The sequence below is a fragment of the Chiroxiphia lanceolata genome, chromosome Z (genome assembly GCF_009829145.1).
Source record: "Chiroxiphia lanceolata isolate bChiLan1 chromosome Z, bChiLan1.pri, whole genome shotgun sequence".
Lineage (NCBI taxonomy): Eukaryota > Metazoa > Chordata > Aves > Passeriformes > Pipridae > Chiroxiphia > Chiroxiphia lanceolata.
In genome coordinates, this window is record NC_045671.1 from 62,637,153 (window position 1) to 62,663,203 (window position 26,051).

General features: G+C 44.8%; 1 protein-coding gene across 3 annotated transcripts; it reads left to right on the forward strand.

The window, feature by feature from the left end:
* Positions 1-308: 308 nt before the first annotated feature.
* On the forward strand, positions 309-25,175 carry TOPORS (TOP1 binding arginine/serine rich protein). 3 transcript variants are annotated; one of them, XR_004354465.1, is made up of 6 exons: positions 309-481; positions 7,081-7,763; positions 9,426-12,872; positions 18,125-18,254; positions 18,997-19,136; positions 24,328-25,175. XR_004354465.1 is itself a non-coding variant. In XM_032675401.1 (3 exons), exons 2-3 carry the CDS (start codon positions 7,602-7,604, stop codon positions 12,396-12,398), a joined length of 3,135 nt encoding a protein of 1,044 aa, XP_032531292.1. In that variant the 5' UTR covers positions 309-481; positions 7,081-7,601; the 3' UTR covers positions 12,399-12,933. The 3 variants fall into 3 exon arrangements, 1 of the variants encoding a protein (XP_032531292.1); XR_004354466.1 differs by lacking the exons at positions 309-481; positions 7,081-7,763 and adding an exon at positions 8,896-8,997; XM_032675401.1 differs by lacking the exons at positions 18,125-18,254; positions 18,997-19,136; positions 24,328-25,175 and having other exon boundaries at positions 9,426-12,933.
* The last annotated feature ends 876 nt before the right edge of the window (positions 25,176-26,051 follow it).

A 26,051-nucleotide genomic window follows, 5' to 3' on the forward strand; every position in this document is an offset into this window, starting at 1 on the left:
GTTCCTAAGTGTGATGTGTACCATGGATGAGGGAACTAAAGGAACTTACTGCCTCTGTTTTTCCATTTTACCAAGTTCAGAAATCACTTTCAGAGCAATCCTGTTTAGTCACAAAGCTGTCTGCAGTTCAAAGATTATTGTGACATTATTATTATTAGAAATCACTGCAGGGACAACTTGCCAAATGAACCATTAAAAGCTAGCCAGAGTCACTGAACCAGAGTAAAATTCATTAACGGCTGCTTGGGGCAACATATGGTCTTGGAAGGTCTTTATCTTTTTAACCATTTTAACCATTTGTATCTGTGGCAGAGCCCTCCACTTCTCTTTCTATCTCATTTGAATGTGATTAGCCATTTCAAAAACTGCAACTTCCTTTTAGTGACAAGCTCATTTAGTGTCACTGTTCATTTGGACCATGTACTGACATGTAGAAATTTGAATTAAAGGGAGAAAACACCTTTTACTACTAAGGAAAACGGTAAGTTCTTTTCTGCTTTGAGACCTTTTCTTGAATCATTTTGGCTGTTGCTTTCCCCTATGTAATCTGAGCACCTCTCTTGTGGCTGTTGTTTTTGAGGCTGAGGTTTCAGAGGTGCAAAACCAAAAAAAAAAGGAGGTCGAAACACCGTTCCTGTAAATGGAGTTCCCACAATTAGAGCCTAGTGTTCAAAATCTGAGCAGCAGCTTGCCTGTGCCTTAGAGCATGTGCCAACACTGCCGTCTAGCTTCTGCAAGGGTTTTGTGCACTTTTGCTTCTTGGTTGCTTGTGTTCGTGTGTTAACCCAGCTGTGTTGAGCTGCTGCTGGTGAGACAAGGTCCTGTAGTATTGACTTCTGCTGGGACACACAGAATCATTTTAAGTGGTCACAGCACGAGAGGAGGGATTGAAGATGACAGCAACACACAGTAGAGTTGATCTGAAGAAGTGGCAATGCATAAAAAAACCTGCGAGTCTGTATTTGGAGATTAGGAAATGAAACCCATCTGTCCAAACTCTTACAAGGTATTTGCCAGCACCACAACTCAGACAAACCAGTTCTAGGCCTGTTCAGTGTTTCTAATCACAAAGCACTTGTAAAGACCTTGAACAGGGCCTTCTGACATGTCACCCTCCAACGTGTCCTTTGGGCTCAGTGTTGACTTCTGCATTCCTGTGTGTCTCTCTCACCCTTATCCTTCTCTGTCTCATACCATGCATACATCTTTTTGACTCTTTCACCATGGAATCTGTACCTTTTGCTTCTTGGTCTCTGGTGACTTGGGAACTACTTGCAGTCTGAAGTACTGTCTTTAGGTTCAAATGCATTTTACATCTGGTCATCTTGGGATTTTAAAAGACTGTTTGGTTTCCATTTACCATGAACTTGTGTGTTTTTACCAAAATTTGTATTTATATAGCCTTTAGGCTATAGGTAGTATTGCATATATAATAGAGAGGCTAACGAAAGCATATAATTTTTATTGCAGGCAGAGAGCTCTATTAAACACTAGTTTGAAACTGCACAAATCCTGCATTTTCAAACAGCATCCAGTGCAGGGTTGTAATTATGTTCCAGCTTCCTTGGTGGTGGTAGGGTGTAAGAAGTTGATTATCATCGTATGTTAAACTGATTTAAAGCTGAATTTAGCCCAGAGTGGTCTAACTAACGATTTTGTTTCTGACTGTTTTCAGTAGCCTTCCCTAAATAACTCAGCTACAACATTAGAATCATAGGATCATAAAGGCTGGAAAAGACCTTCAAGATCATCAAGTCCAAACTTTGACCAATTGCCACCCCGTCAATTAGACCATAGCACCAAGTGCCATGTCCAGTCATTTCTTGATACTTCCAGGAATGGTAACTCCACCAATTCTGTGGGCAGCCTGCTCCAATGCCTGGCCACCCTTTCAGTGAAGAAATTCTTCCTGATGTCCAACCTGAACCTCCTCGGCACAACTTGAGGCTATGCTCTCTCCTCCTTTCACTAGTTACCAGGGAAAAGAGGCTGATCCTTACCTGGCTACAATCTCCTTTCTAGGTAGTTGTAGAGCGGGATAAGGTCTCACATGAGCCTCCTTTTCTCCAAGCTAAAGAAAACCAGCTCCTTCAGCCACTCCTCATATGACTTACTCTCTAGCACCTTCACCAGCTTCATTGTCCTTCTCTGGACTTGCTCCAGCACCTCAGTGTCTTTCTTGAGGGGCCCAGAACTGGACACAGGACTTAAGGTGTGGCCTCTCCAAGTATAGATGGACTGTTACTGCCCTGGTCCTGCTGGACACACGATTTCTGATCCAAGCCAGGATGCCACTGGCCTTCCTGGCTATCTGGGCACACTGTTGTCTTGTGTTCAACTGGCTATCAATCAGCAACCCCAGGTCCTTTTCTGCTGAGCAGCTTTCCAGCCACTCTTTGCCCAGCCTGCAGCACTGCCCAGGGTTGTTGAGGTCCAAGGTCGGACCTGGCACTTTACCTTATTGAACCTCATATTGTTGGCCTTGGCCTATTGATCCAGCCAGTCCAGATCCCTCTGCAGAGCCTTCCTGCTCTCCAGCAGATCAAGACTCCCATCCAGCATCTGCAAACTGACTGCAGGTACACTAGATTCCCTTGTCTAGATCATTGATGAAGATATTAAACAGGACTGGCTGCAATATTGAGCCTTGGGGAACCCCACCAGTGACCAGTTGCCAGCTGAATGCAGCACCATTCACCACCACTCTTTGGGCCCGGCCATCCAGACAGTTCTTTACCCAGCAAAGAGTGCATCTGTCCAAGCCACAGACTACCAGCTTTCCTGGGAGAATGCCGTGGGAGACAGTATCAAAAGCTTTATTGAAGTCCAGGTAGATAACACCCACAGACTTTCCCTCATCCGCTAGGCGAATCACATTGTCATAGAAGGAGATAGGTTGATCAAGCAAGACCTGTCTTTCCTTAACCCATGTTGGCTGGGCCCGATACTCTGTTTGTCCTGTACATGCCATGGGATCATACCCAAGATAATCTGTTCCACAGCCTTCACTGGAACCAAGGTTAGCTATCCTTACATATTCTTATCAACCTTATAATTATCATGTATCCATGGGTACTGCTTCATGTTAATAAAGTAAGGTTGTATTTCAAAGAGAATCTTTTGTCTCTGTTGAAGCAGATGTTAGTATTGCTGAATATCTGGCTGAATCAATTAATCATTTCATTAAATAGAAGTCCTCTTAGCTATGTTAATCAAAAACATGCTGTTCACAATTTTTCCAAACAACCTCCTGAAACCTAAACAAACAAACAAACCACTTCAAGACTAATAAACCAGTCTTGCTCTGATATATAAGCTATGCTTTCTTAAAAAGGATTAAAAAGAAAAAAAAGATCTGAGGGGTATTTCATCAACATTATGCACATATTCCTTTAGCCATCTCTGGTGATCTTATCTGAAGGGTTAAAGCTGCCTAAATGTAGTTATTTGCTGTACCATTTTCAGTGTGACAAGAAACACACACTTTTTGTTCTGAATTACATCTTCATGGGTGAGGAGAGGATGATGGATGCTGAACACTGGGTCAAAGCCCTTCTCATGACATTCCAGAAGCAAGTTGAGGGGGTTTCTATGTGCTTCTTGACTTCTGTGAGTCAGCACATGAGCACGAACAGAGAGTTTGAAAGGGAAGGAAAGGTGGAATATATAAGCTAGATGATAACACTGTGAGCAGCTTCACAGACAGATTCTTCGGAGAGAGGTAGATCAGTTTATTAAGAAATGAAACAACTGGTATCAAAACTTCATAGGTATGGTTTAAGCCCAGTGGGCAACTAAGTACCATGCAGCTGCTTGCTCGCTCCCCCATCCAGCAGGATCAGGGAAACAATCAGAAGCATAGAAATGAAAAACCTTACAGGTTGAGATAAAAACAGCTTAATAGGTAAAGCAAAAGCCATGCAAGCAAGGAAAGTAAAACAAAGAATTTCTTCACCATTTCCCATAGGCAGGCAGAGATGCCTAACAGTGCTTAACTCATGCTTAACAGTGAGTTGGGAAGACAAATGCCATCCCTCCAAATGTCCCTCCCTTCCTTCTTCTTCCTTCAGATTTATATGCTGAATATGATTCCATACAATGTGGGAGATCCCCTGGATCGGTTGGGATCACCTGTCCTCGTAGCGTCTCAGCTTCTCCCAACTTGTGCACCACCAGACTCCTTGTGGGTGTGGTGGCTGAGGAGCAGAAAAGGCTCTGTGTAAACACTGCTCGGCAGTAACAAAAACTACTTTATATTATCATCACTGTTTTCAGCAAAAATCCTAAACAAAGCCACTATGAAGAGAATTAACTCCACCCCAGCCATGATCAGTACATTCTCTACCCCTTCTTTCATATAATTTATGTCATGCTCTATTCCTACATTATTCAATACAACCTCATTAACACCTCCCATCCTCTTTCCAGCCTTTGATATAATACACAGACATCGTTCCATTATTCTATGGACCACCTCTGCAAATGTCCATCAAATGCCCACAGATCTCCACAAAATGTCTGTTGAATTCATTTACTCCATGACTTTGGACTCCATCTGTTCTAGTGGTCACTCAGGACAGGAGAGGTGGTGTGCTGAGTGGAGTTACTGAGCACCAAAGCCAGTTCAGGTCAGGTCACCGCTGTGCTGCAACTGCTTCTTCTAAGGCTTCTCTCCTCCACTGGTTTGTGTGGTTCTTGTTATAGTAACTCAAAATATGGCTTACAACAATTTAAAGACACACCTATTACAATGGCCACCCCTGGTCCTTTCATACCAGGTTATAGGGTTTAGTATTGTAATGAAGTCCTCCCCTTCTAGTCTGGGTGCAACAAGGGGTTCCAGCTATAGCAATTAGTCTCCACCATGGACTTCCATGGGATGCAGAGGGATAGCCTGCCTGACCATGGCCTTCACCATGGGCTGCAGAGGAATCTTCTCCAGCACATCAAGCACCTCCTCCCCTTCCTTCTTCTTCAGGGGAAGGACCCCTTACACTCTTCCCCCTGCACTGTGGACTCATCCACAGGTCATAGTCCCTTTGACTAAACTCACTGGTGTTCCAGCCTGTCCAATACAGCAGCACAGATACAGCAGCAATGCTCTGGCCATCCGCCAGCCCAGGCGCATCGCCAGGCTGTTATCAGAGTGTTCGCAGCCACAGCAGGCTGAGGTGATAACCAGCACAGCACAGCAGTGGCCAGCCACTAACAAGCACTAGATTGCTATACATAAGTGAGCAAGCCCCATGGCAAGCACAGGAGCCTGCTGGTTAATAATTAAACAGCAATAAGAGCTGAACATTTCACCTAGCACATTCAAGTAAAATCTGTCATTATCGGAACTTGCTGAGCCCCACACTGTGTCCCAAAAAAGGACTGTCGTGTTTTAACCCCAGCTGACAACTACACACTCCATAACTGTTTGCACACTCCCCCACTGTGAAATAGGGAAGAGAATTGAAAGTGTAAGAGTGAAAAAACTCGTGGATTGAGACAGAGACAGTTTAATAGGGAAAGCAAAAGTCACACACACCAGCAAAGCAAAATGAGGAATTTGTTCACTGCAGCCATCTCCAGAAGAGCAGGGCCTCATCACATGTAACAGTGACTTGGGAAGACAAATATCATCACTCAAATATCATCCTCCCCTTCCTTCTTCTTCCCCCAGCTCTATATGCCAAGCACCAATACAGTATGGGATATCCCTTGGGTCATTTGGGGTCAGATGTTCCAGCTGTGTCCCCTCCCAATTCCTTGTGAACCCTCAGCCTCCTTGCTGGTGGGGTGGGGTGAGGAGCAGCAAATTCAGCTGTTGCTGCTGCTGCGTCCCCAAAGTCTTGCATGGCACCAGCCTGCGGTGCTGCTAAGCCGGCTTGGGAGGGATGCTGGGGAGTATTTTGCCATCTCGTGGCAGCTCGCAGGTAAACCATCTCTGCGTGATCACGAACACTCTCTACCCAGAAGGAACAAGCCAGAAAGTCTGATTTCCATAGCGGTGGCTGCAAAATGACACTTGAAAAGTTTGCAGCAGAGCAGAGCAACCCGTAAACCTACAATGACCAATACCTTGGCGGATATGCCCACATGCAGCTCCAAGTGCTTGCCAGCAGTGGAATCTGAAAGGAAGGCTGAGAAGACAACAGTAAAGAGGCCGCAGCCTGGGGGTCAGAGGCTGTTTCTATCTCCTGCTCTTGATGTCGTGCTGCTGGAGATGCCCAGCTAGCCAGGGAAAGGAGAGGCTAACTACAGTCTGGTGACTGGTTGAACACCACAGCGTGGACAAGAGCGCACTGAAGCTGAGCTCTTACGGCATGGACAGTGAGGGGTGATCCAGACAGACAGCTTTGGCTCCAAGAAAGTCAGTGGAGAGGCAGAGAGCCTGTCAGTGTAGAAACCTTTGGAGGGGCACTGACAACTTTCATGTATTTGCAGGGTGATGCAGCTTACATGGGAGATGCTAAAGAAACTCAGTCTGCTGCTGCCTGCTGTGGAGACAAGAGTGGTTGCATCTCCCCCAGGCACCAGGGAAAAGTATTGGGGCTGGGGATGTCACTCCTGAACAGAGGTGGGCTACCCGGCTAGTAGGAAGCTCTGAGTCCAGGCAGAGTGTGAGGTACATGCCTGTGCTGTTACCTGGGGATATCTGCGGGAGTGGGGCACCTGTTGAGAAGTGCGTGTGTTTGCTCCTGAGCAGGAAGCTGGACAGTTGGTGCGTGGGAATGAGTAAAATGGCTCAGGATATGGGGCAGGGTTATCACACTAACAGAAGGGCTGTGCTGGTACTCTGGGGATCTGTGAGTTACGTGTGCTTTTGTGAACGTCAAACCATACTGGCTGCAGAAAAGGGACGTGGCTGGCTGCGCTCACGTTCTACACGAGTCCTAGTACTAACACATGCATGTGCTGTGGGAGGCAGTGCCTCATCTGGGAGGTAGCCTGCAGAGCTGGCCTTGTCTGTGCTTTGGCATATGTGTCTCTCACAGGTAAAAATCAGTACGATGAGGTCTTCTCCTAAGAATTGTTTATGCTTTATTTACCTCTTCTCTCCTAAGTGCTATCCATACTTTATTTGGCCGACAGACTACAGGACTCCTCCAGCCTTCACTCTGCACCGTCGGAGACAACACCAAGCTCCGGTGGCCAGTGCCCAGGGCAGTCCCTGGGCCAGGAAGCCGCTCTCCCGCTGCCCGTAGAGAACGAAGCCCCAAGAGAGCAGAGCATCCCCACGGCAGCCAGCGCCAGCGGCACAAAGCGCATCACGCGCTGGCGGCGACACTGCCGGGAGTCCCCCCACGCTTTTATCCACCAGCGTCCGCTGCCTCCACCGAGAGGTGCTCCCAGCCCTGCTTCCCCCGGACACAGACCAGAGCATCTGCCCCCGCCCGCTCTCGAGCTCGCCCCAGGCGGCACAGGGCGCTCGTTCCCGCCGCCCCAGCAGCGCCATCGCAGCCCCGCCCCAGCCCGCGCTCAGCGGAGGCTCCGCCCCGGAACACGTCATCGCCGGGCGCGGATATGACGGAGCGCCGGCGGCGCCTCTGTCCCGGCAGGGCTCGGCGCTGCTCCGCGGCTCGGGAGGATCAGTTCCCGTGGCAACGCCGCCCATGGCAGACCCGTCCCGGCGCCTGGCGGAGGCCACCCGCCGCCGCCGCCGCCCGCCGGGGGAGGAGCGGCGGGAGCCTCCTGGCGCCGGGCGCTGCCGGACCCGCCACAGGCTGAAGGCGGCCACGGCACTGGCCCGCGCAGGGAGCGAGGGACCGGCGGCGGTGAGTGCGGGCCTGGGGCGGGCGGGGGCGCCGGGCCCTCCGGTAGCTCCCTCAGGGGAGGGAGCGGGCGGGGAGTGGTCCCGCAGCGACCCGGGCTGTACCGCCAGGCCGTGAAACCCCGCGGGACGGGCCTCTTTGTGACGCCCCGTGGGCGCTCCCGGGCTAGCGGCCGCGCCCGTGTCCCTGCGCTGGTGCTCCCCCGACCCCCGCGTGTCCGGGCGTGTGTCCCTATGGCCTGCACGGCGCACTTGGTGCCTGGTGTCCTGCCGGCGGGGAACGCCTGCTTCCGGACTTGCTGCTAAGTGCGGGCTTATCAGTTTGGAAGTAGCGTGGCGACTTATTCCCGCTGAATTATAATGCCTTATAATAACGCCAATGCCTAAAATAATTTTTGAGTGGATAGTTTTTTTTTTTTGCCCATGTTTGACATCTGTAGTGGTTTAGCCTCAGCCAGCAGCCAAGCCCCGCGCAGCTACTCACTCACTTCTCTGCCGGTGGGATGGGGGAGAGAATTGGAGAGGAAAAAACCAGAAGACTCGTGGGTAAAGATAGTTTAATAGGGAAAGCAAAAGCTGTGCACACAAACAAAACAAACCAAGGAGATTTTGTTCACTTCGTCCCATGGGTGGGCAGATGTTCAGCCACCTTCAGGAGAGCAGGGCCCCGTCATGCATAACAATGACTTGGGAAGGCAAACACTCCGAATATCCCTCTCCTTCCTCTTTCTTCCCTCCACTTTACATACTGAGCATGATGTCATGTGGTCTGGAATATCCCTTTGATCAGTTTGGGTCACCTGTCCTGACTGTGTTTCCTCCCAGTGTTCCGTGCATCCCCAGCTTCCTAGCCAGTGTGGTAGTACAAAAAGCAGAGAAAGCTTTGGCTCTCTATAAGCACTGCTCAGCCGTAATAAAACATCTCGATATTATTAACCCTATATTCAGCACAAATTCAGAACACAGTCCTGCACTAGTCACTGTGAAGGAAGTTGACTACCCCAGCCAAAACCAGCATGACAACCTGATTAGATACAAAGGCAGTGTGTACCTGAGGATGGGTGTAAGAATGACACCTGGTTGTTTCTGCTTCAGTCTTAAAGACAAATACTTATTTTGGCAGGAACACATCCCTGGAGGCTGTCTAATCCAACAAGCTGTGTGTAGTCCAGCATGAGTGCCCAACAAAAGAGGGACAGGGCGTTCAGAAACAGGATAGGTCCAGCAGAACTTGCAGGGTGATAATATAGTTCGAGTGCAATTACTTGTTTTGACTGGTTTCTCTTAAAGTACTGAACTAACTGTTCTCATATTTGTCATACATAAATGCTAGTCTTTTGGAGCTGTGTTTTGGAGGATACCATGTAAATCATAAACTTACTGACCACATTGAAGCAGTTATTTAAGAATGGGGAAGAAGACAGTCCTGCCTGTTACTTCATGATTCAAGTGCTCTTTAAAACTTGCAGCACTGAAGAGCTAGATCTCACTGTGAAGAGAAGCCTGACAAAGTAGTTAGGTCATGCTGCCTCTTTGTTCAGCGTTTCCTTAGAGCTACTACTGGATTTTGCAACCTTAAAAGTGATTATTATGGGTTTCCACATCTAGGTGGTAAGATTTTTGCTTCTGTGTCATATCAATCATCTTTTGTCTCTGTCTTTTCTAGAACATGACTTCAGTAGATAAAGAGTTTGCAGAAGACAGCAACTTTGCACCAAAAGCCAGCACCAGCAAGCTGCCAACAGATGCATCTCCTGACTCCAAATGCCCCATCTGCCTGGATAGATTTGACAATGTTGCATATCTAGATCGCTGCTTGCATAGGTTCTGCTTCCGCTGTGTCCAGGAATGGTCAAAAAACAAAGCAGAATGCCCCCTCTGCAAGCAACCATTTTTTTCCATTTTCCATACAATTCGTGCTGAAGATGACTTTAAGGAGTATGTACTCAGCCCTTTAGAAAACAGCTCTTTTGCCAGCCCTGATGGCCGGAGGTTTCGTTACCGTACTACCTTAACAAGGGAACGCCGCAATCGCAGTTCCCCTTCCCGAAGGATACTGTCCCCTCCAGATAATGGGATGTTGTTTGAAGGGTTGTCAAGCGAACCAGTGCATCACAGACACCGAGAAATTCATCAGATGATGAGGAGGCTGGCCTCAAGGAGGCAGGCTAGCGCAGAGGGCAGATCTCTGCGGCAGATTCAGGAGGAGGACATGATCAACTTCCGCAGAGCCCTCTACCGTACTGGTGTGCGTATCCGCAGCATTCAGGATGGCGGCCGCTATCGAGACATCTCTGCAGAGTTTTTCCGCCGCAACCCTGCCTGCCTCCACCGGTTGGTTCCTTGGTTGAAGCGAGAACTTACAGTCCTGTTTGGTGCCCATGGATCTTTGGTTAATATTGTACAGCACATAATCATGAGTAACGTGACTAGGTATGATCTTGAAAGTCAGGCCTTTGCTGATGATTTAAAGCCATTTTTGCTGAATCGGACAGAACACTTCCTGCATGAATTCATCAGTTTTGCTCGTTGTCCTTTTAACTTAGAAGCATACGATCAACATGCCAATTATGATTGTCCTGCACCATCATATGAGGAAGGAAGCCATTCAGACTCATCAATTATTACAATATCTCCAGATGTGGCATATTCTCAAGGGCCAGATAACAGTTCATCTGTGCCTGGTCTTGGTCAGGCCCCCTGGGATGATGAAACTCCAGGGCCTTCCTATTCCGTTTCAGAAGAGGTTCGTGCAACCATAGCTTCTCCTCTGGAGTCATCAGAAAGTTCTGATGAGGACTCTGCTACAGGGAGTCAAAGAACCAAACTGCAGACTCAGTTACAGGCTAATGTTGACTCAAATGACAGTGGGTCTTCCTCAGACAATTGTGTCATTGTTGGGTATGTAAAGCCATTAGCTGAGAGGACACCAGAAGTGGTTGAACTGTCCTCAGACTCTGAGGAATCCATCAGGGAAGAGAAAAGGGAGGATTTCAAGAAACAGCAGCCAGTCCAGTGTCACAGCTGGAGTGACAGTGAACGAAGCAGGAGCTTCTCACCGTGTTCCCCAACGTATAAGGAAGATGCAGGTAGTTGTAGAAGCTGTTTATCTCCTACAGTTGAGAAGACAGAGTCAAAAGAAGATGAGAAGAAAAAATGTAAGGGAAAAGATCTACCTCCACGGGACTTGAGCTGGAGCCCCTCTCCAGGGAGTGACACAGTGTGTTCCCCTTGGAATCACAGGAAGGGAAAGTCTAGAAGCCCACAATCCTGTTCACGGAGCAGTCGAGGCAGTCATGGCCATCGGTCTAGGAGGGAGCACCATAGCAAAAGCCAACTTAAAAGGAGACGATCAAGAAGCAGAGATAGCAGCAAACACAGGAGCAAAAGAAGCAGTAGAAGGTCGAGGGCTCGTGACAGCAGAGCCTCTCTGAAAAGCCAGAGAGGCTCTTTGAGTGGTGAGAGCACTCCATCCAGAGAATTAAGCAGATCACGATCATGTAGCAAAGGCTACAGTAAAAGGAGATCAAGAAGTAGAGACAGTGATCGGTATTATGTAAGAGACAGTTATCAAAGTAGACATCAGTGGGGTTCTGCTTTCTGTAGTAGAAAGGTATTTGGGGATAGCTATGAATCCTCCAGTAGGAGGAGGACACGATCTAATACTCTTTATTCGAGGCAATCTGCTAGTCCAGAATACAGGATACGGTCATTTATTGAAAGGACAGACCTGCATAGCCAGAGGGGACTCCATGAGAGACACTATTACTGTTATGAAAGATGCAGGTCAAGGAGTCGGTCGAGCAACAGGTCAAGGACTCCTTCTGGAGGAACTGACAGAATGAAAAGCGAAAAGCCTGGTGGAAAAAGGAAGTACAAAACTCGCCACCTGGAGAATGCATTCATGGAGAGCATAAGTCTAGAAAGAGAAAATGACCCCAAGAAAACTTCCTCAAAATTCAGTGACTGCTGCAAAAATGAAGATAGCCCATCAGACAATCGAGCAAGTAATGAGACAAAGCGTAAAAAAAGGAAGAAGAAGTTGAGGAGTCCAAGTGTGGAGATAGTCTACGAGGGAAAAGCAACAGACACAACGAGGCATCTTAAAAAAAAAAAGAAAAAGCACAAGAAGAAACACAGGAAACATCACATCAGTAACTCAGCACATTCTTCTCCAGTGGTGATTACAATTGATAGTGACAGTAGCAAGGAGCCAGAAAGTACTGAATGGGACAGCAGTATTACTTGGACAGGCACAACTCTGAAAAATGAGGGGGAAAATGAGTCTCCATCTTCTTTTCTGAGGACAGGATGTGAGGAAACTGGAGAAGCAGACAAAAAGTACGGTATCCCTACCACAAGGGAAGACTTAGATGGTGACATTAGAAATGCTGATGTCAAACTTCAAGGAACAGCAGCTGATCAGAGTGTTATCACAGCAGATGCCAGCAGTAACACCTCTCACACAGAAACTGTAACCAGCTATGTTCAGGAAGCACCAGCAGCGCCTTCCAGTCAACTATCTTCCCCCAGGATTTCCTTCCCAGAGCATCCAGAGAGACAACCATTGATTCTAAGACTGCCAAAGAGACTTGTCAACAAATCCTCTTGGTTTGGTTTCCCAGAAGAAGAAATGTAGCACACTTTCCACGGAACATTTCTTGAAATTGTGAATTTAACTACTTTTTTTTTTTCCCCTTAAGAACTAAAATATCTGGTAGGATTTCTCTCTGTTAAAAGATGTCTGGGAAATGTGTAAAACCTTTGAATGTGTATGCACTTTTGAGTCGAAGAAGATAGAGTGTTGCTAGTATGTAACTTTAAAAGTTTTTCTTTTGAAGACTGTTTGGAAATTGTAATTTGATAAAGCCATCCACAGTATTTCAAAGTTTTGCTTAAACCAAATGACAGAAAAGGAGCCCAAACCAAAAGCCAGAAAATTAATTTTATGGGGATTGCCCTTCTTAGACAAGGGAAAAAATGTTTGGTTCATAAGAAATTATCCAGTCTGAATTCCAGCATCATTTCAATCTCTTTGGTTTAAGCTGATCTCTGCTGAAAAGTAGTCAGTGATTTCTACAGAGATCCTCAGAGGACTTCTATTAATTTCAAGGTAAGCTATGTCAAAATCTGAATAAAGCAATAAGACTTCTTTTCTTTTTTTTTTAAAACATTTAATATGTACTATGTGTTTTGCGAACAGAGCATTTTTCTTTTGGTTTTGGGTTTCTTACCTATGCAGACCATTGGATGTTTGTGCAGTCAGGAGTAGTCCAGGTTGGAAGGGACTTAAGAGATTTTTCTGGTCCCTTCCTTCACTGAAAGCAGGAACTTTGATCAGATTGCTTGGGATTTTTTCAGTTTTAAGTTCTCCCAAAACTGGATGGCCCCTCTGTGCTACCCCTTCTAACATTTGAGTGTTCCCTTGGGAAATATTTTTTTTTTCAGATTTATTTTTTTATTCTTCTTGTTGCAGCCTTGTGTCCTGCAGCTATGCTGCTCTCAAGGAGTCTGTATTTCTCTTCTCTGTGCCCTACCACTGCGTACTTGAAGACATCTACCTTGTCTGTAGCTTTAGCAAGAGAGCAGCTGCTCTCAACCTCCTTGCAATAGCCAATACTCACCCACCTCAGCACACCCTAGATGTCCTGCTGCGTTTATGTGCAAGGCACAGGGCTCCAGGCAGAGTCTTCTTCTCCAGCTTTGTCCCTTATCTGTGCGCACAGCAATAGCTCTTAGGGCTGGATGAGAAAGATGCCTTCTCTCTCTCTGTATTACTGCCTTCATGAGTTTGGTGGTTTTGACCTTGGCTGGTTGCCTGCCATATACTCTCCAAGCTTCTCCATTGCTTTCCTTTCTCCATAACACTGGGGACAAAATAAGATGAGGAGGCTGGTTTGAGATAAGGACAGGGAGATTACTCTCACTGGCCAGATAGCCTCGGGGGCAATTAGTGTCTTCTATTGCCAATGGAAAATTGAGTAGGTGGATAAGAAACAAAGAGAAAACTAAAACCAATTCCCCCTCTCTTCTTCTCATCTTCACTCTTTCATTCTAGGCTCTTCTACCTCCTGCTCTCCATCTGTGCAGAAGGATGGGTTATGGTGTTGTGGTCAGTCCATAACACTGTCTTACTCCTCATAACTCTTTACACCGTTCCTCTGCTCTAACATGGACCCTTTCTACAGGAGTGTAGTTCTTCAGGAACAGACTGCTGCAGCTGCCAGAAAACCTGCTCCTATGTGGGCTCCTAAGCACAGGCTGCAGCTCCTGCCAGGCGGCTGCTCCTATGTGCAATCTCCATGGGCTGTAGCTTCCTTCAGGGCATGTCCACCTGCTCTAGTGTGGGGCTCCTCCACAGGGAGCAGGTGCAGTTCTGTTCCACTGTGATCCTGCATGGACTGAAGGGGACAGCCTCCCTCACTGTGGTCTTCGCCGGCCCAGAGTGCCCAGGCTGTGGTGAAGGGCTGCTGCTGCCTGACCAGTGAGCAGAGGTTGGCCGAGCCTGAGAGAGAGTCAGGAGTGATGACAGTCAGTCCCCTCCACTCTTGCCCCTGAGAACATCCCTGAGCTGCAGGAGTCAGACTGGTCTCTGCCTTGGGATTAGAAGATTTTGGGGAGCACAAATGTATGAAGGAGCTGGGTCACTGGCAGGCCCTGGGGCCACATGGTGGGAACCATAGTGATGGCATCACTGTTATCTGGTCTGGAGGGAATGTGAAGGCTCCCTTTGTTCTGCTCAGTCCCAACAGCCTCCCCAGCTTCTCCTGGGGAGGGAAGGGGTGGGGTGGGGTGGGGTGGGGCTGGGGTGTCCCCAGCCCCAATGGGTGGCTCTCAGTGATTGTGGATGCATGTGTCTTTGACTGGAAGCCTTGGTCCATTCACAGAGCTGAGGTATCCTTGGCAATAGTGGGACTTGTCCCTTGGAGTGCTGGGATAGAGGCTGTTGAGTGGGCAGGGCAGGCAGGCAGGTGAAGATGTCACATTAGGTACAAGGGAGGGGTTAGATGTACAGCCCTCACAGTCGGTGATGATGTGGTTGGGAGCCTATGGGTGAGGATGAGGGGGTGGAAAACAAAGCAGATGTTGTAGTGGGTGTCTTCTTCCAGTTGCCCAGCCAGTATGCCAGCGCTGAGGACTTTACAGGCAATTAGGGGAAGTCTCTGGATTGGCAGTCCAACTTGTCCTTATGGCAGATTTCAATTTCCTAGAGACCAGCTGAAAATGCTGCCCTCTGTGCTGTGCTGATCTGAAAGACTCCTGAAGTTTGTGGGAGGGAACTTCTTGTCATGAGTGCTCTGGGAGACAATTAGGAAAGATACCTTCCTAGTTATGCTGGTTGGGAATGGAAGAGGCCTGGTGGGAGATGGCATGGTCATGGCCACAGTGCTTATGAAATGGTTCTGCTTAAAAATGTCAGTGCAATGAGAAAAAAGAAGAGCAGAGTGATACAGTGGGTTTTGAGAGAGCAAATGTTATGCCACCTGGGAGTCCCCTGGGAATCTGGCCTTGAGGGCTCAGGAGCTACATGCTGCATGAGATCTCCTGCAAACACTGGAAAAGAACAAGCTGTCAAAAGCATTATCAATACTTCAAGGAGACATTTACACTGTGGGGAAACTTCATCTGTTTGTTTTTCATGACACGCATTACTAGGAAATTGTCATTAAAATGTGAAGGGTTATTTTCTTTGTATAGGGCAGTGAACACAATTGAGGAAAATGAGTCTGCCACAAGCAGCTATTGCTTTCCAGTGTTGCTTTATGTAAACCAGCTCGTCACTCCTGCTGCACCTACCTGCAAAGTGGGAGTAAGCAGGTCGACTGACAGTGTCAGCTGCTATTAAGCAATTTACTTCTGCTGAAGAGAACTGTTTTGGTTTAACCCCAGCTGTGGCAGCTAAGTACCAGGCAGCTTCTCGCTCACTTACCCCTTCCCTGGTGGATTGAGAAGGAGAATCCAGTTTAAAAAAAAAAGTGAATATTTTTGGTTGAGTTAAGAACAGTTTAATAATTGAAACAAAGTAAAATGTAATAGTAATAAAAAGGAGAGAGAGAGAGAGAGAACCCAAGAGAAACAAGTGATGCACAATAAAATTGCTCACCAGCTTCTGGCCAATGCCATACCCAGAAAGACCCTCTCCTGGGTAACTCCCCCGGTTTATATACTAGGCTTAACATTCTATTGTGTGGGATATCCCTTTGGTCCATTTGGGTCAAATGCCCCAGATATGCTCCCATCCATCTTTTTGTGCACTTACTAGCAGAATGTGAGACACTGAGCGGTCCTTGACTCAGGGTAACCACTGCTTAGCAACAGCCAAAGCACAAGTGTGTCATCAACATTATTATCCTACTGGATCAAAACCACAGCACTGTACTGCTACTAAGAAAAAAATTACCTCTATCCTAGCCAAAACCAGGATGAGGACTGAGATGCATTGATCAGCTCTGGGTAGGAATGAGACGCATCAAACCTCTTCCAGAGTTCACCTGGCATAATTTTGTAGTCTTAGACCAGAAGACTTCTGTCAGCAATGGTGCTGGATTTAATGACCCACATAACCTTGTCTGGGGCTGTTTGACTTTCTGTGGATATTCTGCCTAGTTTCCAGGTGCCTTTTGAGAAGGTATCTTATCTGCCAGCCCTAGGGTATCATGAAATTTCAGGAGAGATATGAGAGCATGTAAACCCACCAGGGTTTTCTCCTGCTCTGCATGCATGTACAGCATGTGTAAATGGGACCTTATTTGAGATTCATCCTATAAGGAATAGATAATAACCCAGGGTGCACTGCACAGGGCTCTCCCCCTTTAGCGTCTGCTTGCTGTGCTTCAAATGAGTTCTTAAAGTTCATCTCATTGTAGTATGAGGAAGAAGCATGAGGCAGTGTATATTCCTGTCTCCAAACTGGACTGGAATCCAAAGTCTGGCGGCAGAAAATGCTGCTTCTGCTGGTGTTCGTATCTGTTGAACATTAGTTGGTAGATCAGTCATCAGCAGTGTCAGACAGAGATGGTCGGTGCCTCGGTTTTTAGACATTTGAAGTGTCACTTCCCAGCAGGCTAAGACTGCAATTCAGTAGGTTTCACAGCCTTTACTATGGCATGACAGAAGACCTGAAAATGACCCAAGCTTAGCTAGGCAGCCTGCTCATCTACATTTTCAGTGGTCTCCAAAAGGGCAACTAAATTAACTGAAGGAAACCTGAATTAGCAAGGGTTGTTAGAAAGTAGAGGACAAATGTCCTCTATGGGATGCTCTGGAATGCTTAGTTCTAAAGAATTTTTTGCACAAGATGTGAAGTGACCCAGTGCACATCCAAGTTACTCTTCAGTCCTGATGAATAACGTGAACCAGTGTGTGTGGCAGTATTGCCATTCTTCTTCGGAAGACCTGTAGCCCTTAGAAGTTAAACATCCAGTGTGTTATGCACAGAACAAGCCACAACTAGGTGACAAGCTACTGTCAAGGCATTGAGATGGAAATGAAGTGCATAGGGGCAAAGAGGTGCAGAACTATGAAATAACTTTTTTTAAGATCATTCACCTGGTAAAGCATATCTGGGGTGGTAACAGTTTTATTCTCAGCCACCTACATGAACCAGATCACATGGCTCATTCAAACCACAGGGATTTGTACCTTGAAGTTGTAGTAATTTCTTCTCCATTAGCTGAAGAGGAAAAATAAATGTATGTGTGTGTGTATATGTGTACACGCATGCATTATATGTTTTTGGAGAGAGAGGGAGAGAGAAGGGGAGAGAGCAGGAGTAAGCTGACAGATGCCTGTTGTACCAGAGGAGAGCAGAAAAGCAAAGGCAAATATTGTGCACCTCCTGCATGCACTTCTGTTTCTTTTTCGGATATATGAGAAAGACATGAAAGAAAGGAAGAGAACTCAAAACAACATATCACTGAATGGACTGGTGCCATGCAAGATTTATGAACTGCTAAATTTAGAAAAGTCATTTTACTGTTGCTGGTGTATTGCAAGCTCTTCTGCATGAGTCAATAAGAAAAAAAACAAGTCACTTCCTCTCTGAAAGCATGTAGAAGCAACATAAAATATATTCCATTAATCTTTTCAACCACTGAATTTACTCTGGATAAACAAAGCATGTATCAAATGATATGCCCTAGAAAGGTAATCAGCCTTATAAAATGCTTCGCAGCTCTGCATTTCTCATTATTGTATTGCAAATAGTTTTCTGAATGGAAAAACTGTTCAAGCAGAATGTTAAACAGCATTCATTTGTCATTTTCCTGCACAGACCAGGCAGCAGCCTGCTGGATCTCAAAATGTGTGGTCATTATGAAGCTTGTATTGAAGTGTTAATCTTTTTTTGCTCCTTCTTTTCCTCAGGTGATGTTTCTTTGTGATGGGTAATTTCCAGCACTCCTGCTTCAATTGTCACAGGTGAAAACTCAGCAGGAATCACACAGATAATTAAATACAGTGGATCATCACAAGCTCGTGATCAAGCTGTCTTCAGGTACTCTACAGGCAACCTCTACTGCTTTACCTATAATCGTAGATGTTTTTTCATGGGGACCAGCTGTTCTCCAGATCACACAGTAAGGATCAATACAGAAGAAACCAGTAATTTTAGGCTGAGGCATTAATGAGTGAAAATAGATTTCATCAATCCCATTGTATTGTTTATTTTTTTCAAGTACAACAAAGGAAATTTCTGTGGTTCATTTTTCGTGGCAAGTTGATGCAGAAATAACTCAGTAAGGCTCTTTGACTTTTGCTATGAAGTGGGTCATAGTAAAACAATTAGATTAAATTGTCCCTTCCAGGCTAAGAACAAAAAAAAGGGGAAAATAAAGCTATGAAGATGAAGAGTTCAGCAACAAAGCAAAACCTCATATTGTTTAATATCACAGTCTTTTGTGCAGGCATCTCAATTTCAGAGTGAGAGATTTATTACAGGGTGATCGTTACACACTAGGTGCCATTGCTCACTTTAAAACTAATGCAACAATTCCAGCACTCTGAATTATGATTAAAGACCATCATTTTTTTTTATTTTCGTTCCATATTTTCTAGTGTTATAATGTGAGCTTTGGTATTTACTGTCAGATTTGCAGGGCTGTATTTTATGATACCTTTTGGTTGGCTAAACTAGGTTGGAGTGATTATCCCGGGAATATGAATAATCCTTTATTTAACATGCCAAAATGTGTGCTATAGTCAGAAATTAATTGCATTATTGCTCTCTTTTTGCACAGGCTTATTGATTGCTACAGAGCAGTGGTGGAAAACAATACTGGTGTACAATTCAAAGGAAAACAGCCGGCACCACAACAAAGATTACCAAAGAACAAATCGATGTCACAAAATACCCTTACCATGTCCTATAGTGCAACAGGTGAATAATGATGCCATCTCTTACACAGCACTGAGCAGACATGTTGAAAGTAGTATGCAGCATAGTACCTGTGTTGTAACCACCACTACCAGAGAGATGGTTTCTTATAAAGACACCTCATTGTCACCAATTAGATTATCATTATCAGTACCACTTCCACATATATTTCCTCCAGCAATAATAATGTAACTGAAAAAATGAAATTTAGCCTTTGCCCATGTAGAACTATTCTGTAATAGCAAATCAGTTGTTCTGACTAATTATGCTGAGCTAGAGCCCTGACATCTTTAGCACACTTTCTGGGCGTGCTTTCTCCTCACCCCATGTCATCAGGCTGCTGGATTTCTAAATTCAAAGAACATATATGTTGTCTGGGGGGAATATGGGTGAGGTGTGAGTATATAGGAGGGTGTAGAAGTAGTGTTGAGGAATACATTTGGTGCAGGTGGCTTGATGTGCAACCTGCAGGTTGGGCTCTTGGGGGCAGGAGCCCCAGCTCAAGCTCCAAGGAAGAGGTGGTGAACTGCTGACCCTTTGCTTAAAAAAGGGCACAGGGACCAAGGGACCAGACACTCAGAGACACAGCAGGAGCCAAGGACCCCTAGACTTTCCCATCGTTAGACTGTGAGGGTGTAAAAGCCCAGGGTTTCCTTTGTTCAGAGTCCCTTCTGAGAGGCACCAGTTCAAGGTGTTATTTTGTTACTTAGTTATTGTACCATGATTAAATTATTTTAAGGATCTAGTCGCCTGTGACTCTGCTATAGGAAACCTGAGGTCAAGCTGTTAAGGAAGCTGGTCTGGCTGTGTGAGTATGGGGGGTGTAGCTGGGGGGGACCTGGATCCCAGCTCAAGGTGTGAGAGTGACTGGCTGAGTGGCTTCTGGATGATTGAACAGAAAAGTTTCCTTAATGGTGGGAAGGAGTATTTCTTTCCTTATGCACAGCATGGGACAATGAGATGAATTTACATACCTCTCCTTCCTAAAAAAGGTGTCCTAGGGAGCTAAAAGTTTTATAAATTTAAGTGGATTTAGGATGACCAATGGCCTTGGCTTATTTCCCCTATTGAATGTTTGTCATTAGAATATTATGCTATTTAGTGTGATTCTAGGTGGATATGGATGTCTAGACTTCTAGCTGAGTGGAAGTTATATACATATCATGGAAGATCTGGGCTTCCTCATTAGAAGAATTGAGTTGTTACAGCTATCTTTTGGCGTCCCAGAGTTTGAGATAAAGAATAGAGACCAGCAGCAAAGCTCAGCTTCTTGCCAGGAGATTGTAGGCGCTTCTGCATGTTCTGTGTACATAGAGTACTTAAGTAGTGATCTTAAAAACATAAAAAAACAGTTCATAGTCTAATCTCTGATGGTTCCCAGAAGTGGTCACCCAATCTCCACAGATGCTAAAATAGAATTGGTTAGCTGAGAGTAATGCAAGAATGAGGAAAATTTATGGTATCCTGGGCATCTGCGGCACAAGAACATCCCAAACCAGCATTATGAAATAAAATAGGTGAATAACTGTTGTAAGATACATCACCCTGCCTGGGCTGTTTGTTTTTAGTAGTATTTTGCAGCTAAAACCCACACGCAGTTATGTAGATGCATTTGTTTACACTTAATCAAGGTGTTCCTGAAGGGACAGTGGAGGTCTTGCATGGAGCATCTTCTTCCCTGTTGAAACATCATAAAGAAGCTCATAAATAATAAATTTTATCAATGATTAGCAGCATCTCTACAAATGCTTAAGAACTACAGAGCTGACCTTTTCCCTCTACTCTCTCTTCTCCTATTTATTAAACCTTTTCTCCGTTTAGCACCTTTCCGTTTATTTTTCTGCATGTACCCTAAACTTCTCTGATATTTGATAGATAGGGCAACATGGACAGAGCATGAACTGTGTGAAGGTAATGTCAGAGCCCTGAGGGCATTGCATTCCAGGCCTCTCCCCGTGTCTCCTCTATCCTCACACACTGCAGCCCTGTAGTCTGGGGTTGTGCTGCTGCTGGCAGAGGTGTCAGGGGCTGTGCTGGGGGCCTCCCCAGCGCTTGGGAGCTGTGCATCAGCTCAGCCCCTCTGGTTTGTCCTTATGCCCAAGGCTCCTCTGCCAAGCAGCCAGCTCTTGCCGATTGCCAGTATTTCGTGGAGATGCAAACTGGCTGAGCTTCCAGTTACCTGAGCTTTGTGCTACCTGCCTTGAGTCTGGCTGTGTCCTGCTCGAGTTCCAGCTCCTGAAGTACTATATTGTCAGTGCTGCTAAACATTGGTCTAACAGGAGAAGCTAGAATATTGTCATGAGAAGGTTTTGTGTCAGCCCTGCCGTGCTTTCAGGTTGTTGTTCTGTGCAGCCCTTGACTAAAATGGCCAGGGAAGAAAATGTCTCCACAATGGTGGATAATCGAAAGGCCTTTTTCTTTGAATTGTGTGGAATTTCATAGCATTTTTGTAAGTAATTTTCTTCTCTTTTGGTATCTTATGTGATGTTTGCACAGCACAAGATAAAAATGTATCCTCTGTCCTCACACCTCCTTCTGCTGGATGGACACAGACATAGGGACTTGATTACCTTTATATGTAGTTTTTATATCCATCTCCTCCTCTTAAGCCTTCTCATGTTTCTTGGTTCCAGTACAGCCTCTGCATGATTAACTGATCCATCTTCATCAGGTTTCCATCTGATTAAAGTATTGTCACAGTGTATAAATACATGCTTACTGGACAATATCATTTTAAGAGGTATTACAAATTGCACATTCTGGATTTATAATAGCTGCTTTTTATTACCAGTAGTATTAATCTTTAATCTGTTTGACTGCTTTCTTTCAGGAAAGCAAGAAACAGATCTGAGAATTTTATCTCCAGTACAGTTTTGATCTTCTTGCTTCCAGTCTGTGGTTATTATTTGTGCAGTCTGGGTATGTGACTAGCGAATTCTGGTGAACTAGTTGTTTGGGATATTGTAGATGGCTTTCAAATACACTTTGTATGCCTTGGAGTGTACTGGTGTACACATTTCCAAGCCTTTCTAGGAGTATTTTGATTTTTTACTCAGGTCTTCATGGTCATGAACTAGTGACTGGTGAATGATTTGTCTTTTGATTGTGCTGAAGTCATGAACAGAGCCAGCCAGAGGCTGGCAATTCTGTTTACCAGCAAGAAGTTTCCAAGTTTGGGTTTTCCACATATTTGAGCAAAATAGTGCCTTTTTGCAAGGCCTTCATCTGTCTGAACTCTTCAGCTGTGCAGCAATGCAGAAAGTACCTCTTCTTTTGCCAAAAGGGTATGTATCTAATACTAAAACTGTTTTTTTCCTGGTCTGTCTAAGTCTCTATGGGAAGTGTCTGGACAATGCTCTCAAACACATGCTGTGATTCTTGGGGTTGTCTTGTGCAGGCCCAGGAGCTGTACTCAGTGATACTTGTAGGTCCCTTCCAACTCAGGATATTCTATGATTCTATGACTTCCAAATCTACATCTCACAGCCCAGGAAAGGAGAAAGGTGATCTGATTTCTTAGCCAAGCCGTGACAGCCTGCGTTCAGGAGGAGAGGCTGGGAGACTGATTTTTAGCAGGGGCTCAGTGGCACCATCTCCAGTCCAGCCCTGACTCAAGCTGCCAGTCAGCCTGGACTGAGTCGGGAAGAAACTCTCATCCCAAATTTCTTGCATGCAAGCAATTAAGTTCATGTCTCCCCTAAGGTTTTCCATGGGATTATAAAGCTATGGCTTTGCCTCCTCCCCCAAGACTGCATCTCTGTTTACATCGCAGCTTTTCTGAAACTTGAATTACTTTGAAAATAGTCTTTCTAGTTCTGATCACTCTTAAAAATGTAAACAAGCAAGAGTGTCATCTGCTGAAACAAAAGTCAGGCAGCCAGCCTTTGCTTCTCAGCTTTTTGCTGCCCTATCTGTTACGCCTGTCACAACAAGTTGTCAGACTGTCACAATAAATGGCACAAGTTTAGGATGTTGTTTTGTTTAGCCTTTGTATGAAATACTTTTGAGTACATTGTAGTAGAGGAATATAATTAAAGTATAGCAAATTAATTCTGAAAGAGGGTAATAAGCTACATGGTAGTTTAAAATTGTTACAATAGTATTTTCTCTTTAGTTTTTGGTTACTTGGAAGGACTGTAAATTTTCATAGATTATTCCAGTTGGGAATACTGAGGAAATAAATATTGATTAGAAACTTAGTGCTTGAAAGCCAGCAAACTACGAATGTGAAGATTTCACTTACTTACTTAAATTACTAAGTTGATAATTACTGCTCTTATGCAAGTTAAGAGCAAGTGCAGCCTGCCAAATATTCACCCCATTAGAGAAAGAAAACCTGGTGTCTGTTCCAAGAAATAAAAATGCCTAACCATTTTTAAAAATTAGTATATTTTTCATTAAGTCTTCCTCTTCTGTCTGATTTTCCACAGAAACCTGTCACTTTTCTTTCCCTTCTTTTTTATATCCTGGAGTAGTCTCGGAGCAGAGATGTAATTTTGATTTGAGTTCTCACTACTCTTACAGATGCTGATGCGTCTGTGGCCCTTTTTAAGGTCTGTCACCATTTATCTGACCCTCTGTGTCACCTAACTCTACTGCCATCCCTTGTGCATTTTGACATCACTCAGCACTGTCAGGGTCAAACTCTTCTAAAGCCATACTGTTCAAACCCACCTTCATCTCCCAAACCATCACCATCAGCAGCATGGGCCACTTGTCATTCAGATCTATGACCTTGGTCAGCCTGGATCCCTCCTCATCTTGGACCATAGTTACCTCTTGTTCCAGACAAATGCTTTCAGAGGGACTATCCTTTCCTTTACCATATGCAGAGGACTTCCCATCCATGTCCTTGGGTTTCTCTGTCTTGACGTCCTTATACAAAGACACAGATATTCACAGAGCTCTGTGACTGTGCATTGTGTCCAAGCAGTGTTCAGAGTTCCCATGAAATCTCCTGTTTCCTTCTTCCCTATTAGTTTTCTCTATTAGTCTTTTCCCCACTCCATACTTTCTTCCTACAACCAGCACCACCAGATATATAGACATGACAAGGCAGAATAGCAATCGAAATGTTTAGATTATAATTTTTTACATTAAATTAAGTTTAATCTTTGAATGTATTTCCCTTCTGTGTTTTTGGGTTTCTTTTTTCTAATCTCTGTTATTTTTAACTAAGGTGGTTCATTTACAGAATTACAGAATTGCTGTGATTTGTGGGCACCTCTGAGATCATCTAAATGATCCATCAAAGCACAGTCTATTGGAGCAAGTTGCCCAGGACCATGACCAGTCAGGATTTTCAAACCTCCAGGAATGAAGTCTTCAGAACCTCTCGGAGCTCAACTGCTTTACCACCCTCACCACAAAAGTGGGGGGTTTTAAAATGTTTAAGTGGTATTTATTTTGATTCAGTTTGTGTTCTTTACCTCTTCTCTGCTCACTGGATACCCTTCTTCCTCTGTCTTCGTTACCCCTGTGTGGTTTATATACCCATGTGTACATGTATAATCCTCCCTTCATACACACCCCCCTCGCCTTCTCCAGACAGAATAATTGCAGCTCTCTGAGCCTCTCCTGACAGACAAATTAGCTAAGTTATTGCACAAGAATGTATAGAATTCTGAAATTATATTAACCCAAAGCACAGAAGATCCCTGCTCAGCCAAGCTGGCCTTCTGCCTTACCTGATTGACTTCTCACATTTGGGAATTGCTGCTTCTGTGCCTAAACGAGGTGATATTCGAAAAGCACTGATGGACCCCAGCACCTGCAAAAACATTTTCCCGGGGAACCTACTTAATAATTTCCTGAGCAACCTGAATGAATGTGCTCTCCTTCTGTCCAAAGTTGATGTTTTGATGGCACTTTTCCTCCTGTCAACAGAGGTTTTAGACTTGATCACTTCAGTTGTGCAAAGGGGCACCAGAGTAAGTCGGTCATTGAAGAATGAGGGGATAACCTATCTGGATATCAGTGCAGATTGTTTTGGATAAAGACCCCACTGTTTAAATAAAATTGTTGCCATTTCTGAAATTTGAATTGGCCTCAGTTTTCTTGGAAAATTGTTTTCTGTATTTAGTTTCCTCTCATCACCTTTTGTCTACTACAGCCCAGTGTTTGACTTTTGTATGATTTTAATGCTTTAATTATGGCTTCATTTTGACTCTGTCAGAGACCTAGAGATGGTGGGTTTCATGTCTGTGTTTCTCACATGCTGCTTGCATAGCTGTTATAATTGAAAAGAAAATGCCATCATTAAGATTCACTTTACAAAGATGAAAATTACCAGGAAACCTTTTAATAAGATAAAAATTAAGCATTTTTCTCATTTTCTCTGTGCATTGTCATGAAAACAAACTGAGGGACATGCACACATGCCAGTCTGAAGCTGCTGTCTAAATTTGATCCAAATTTTTTATTTAATCTGGTTATTTCAAAGCTTACTTTATTGAACATGAGGATATAAGCAATCCATGTTGGATTAAGATTGCCTCTCCGTATCTTAGAGTTTATATCTCTAATGATTCTTATGCAAATGCAAAGTAAATATCTAAAAGTGCAGACCCTCATACTCCTAAATGCTATCCATACTGTTTGTAAGAAGAGGGGAGAGCTGATCTCAAGAAAAACTATTCCTTAATCTTCCCTGAGCTGGCCAGTGTGTCATACTGTTTTTGGCTGGGCAGACTGGGCATTAGCTTTTCCGTACAATGAAATATTTTAAGAATTGAGTGCAAAAGCTCCTTAAATCCACAAAGTCTGCAGTCCTGCGTCTCAGTAAGGAGGAACATTGTTTTCTCAAAGAGAATCTATTTGTGTTTGATGAGATATGTGAGATTGCAAATATCTGATTTCAAAAAATGTCAAAACCTCAAGAAACGCTGTCAGTGCACTATGAGTTTTTTCCGTATTTTG

Coding starts and splice junctions, on each gene's coding strand:
- TOPORS (XM_032675401.1), top strand. CDS start 7,602: ATGGCAGACCCGTCCCGGCGCCTGGCGGAGGCCACCCGCCGCCGCCGC. Junction 7,764..9,425: donor GGAGCGAGGGACCGGCGGCG/GTGAGTGCGGGC, acceptor TGTCTTTTCTAG/AACATGACTTCAGTAGATAA.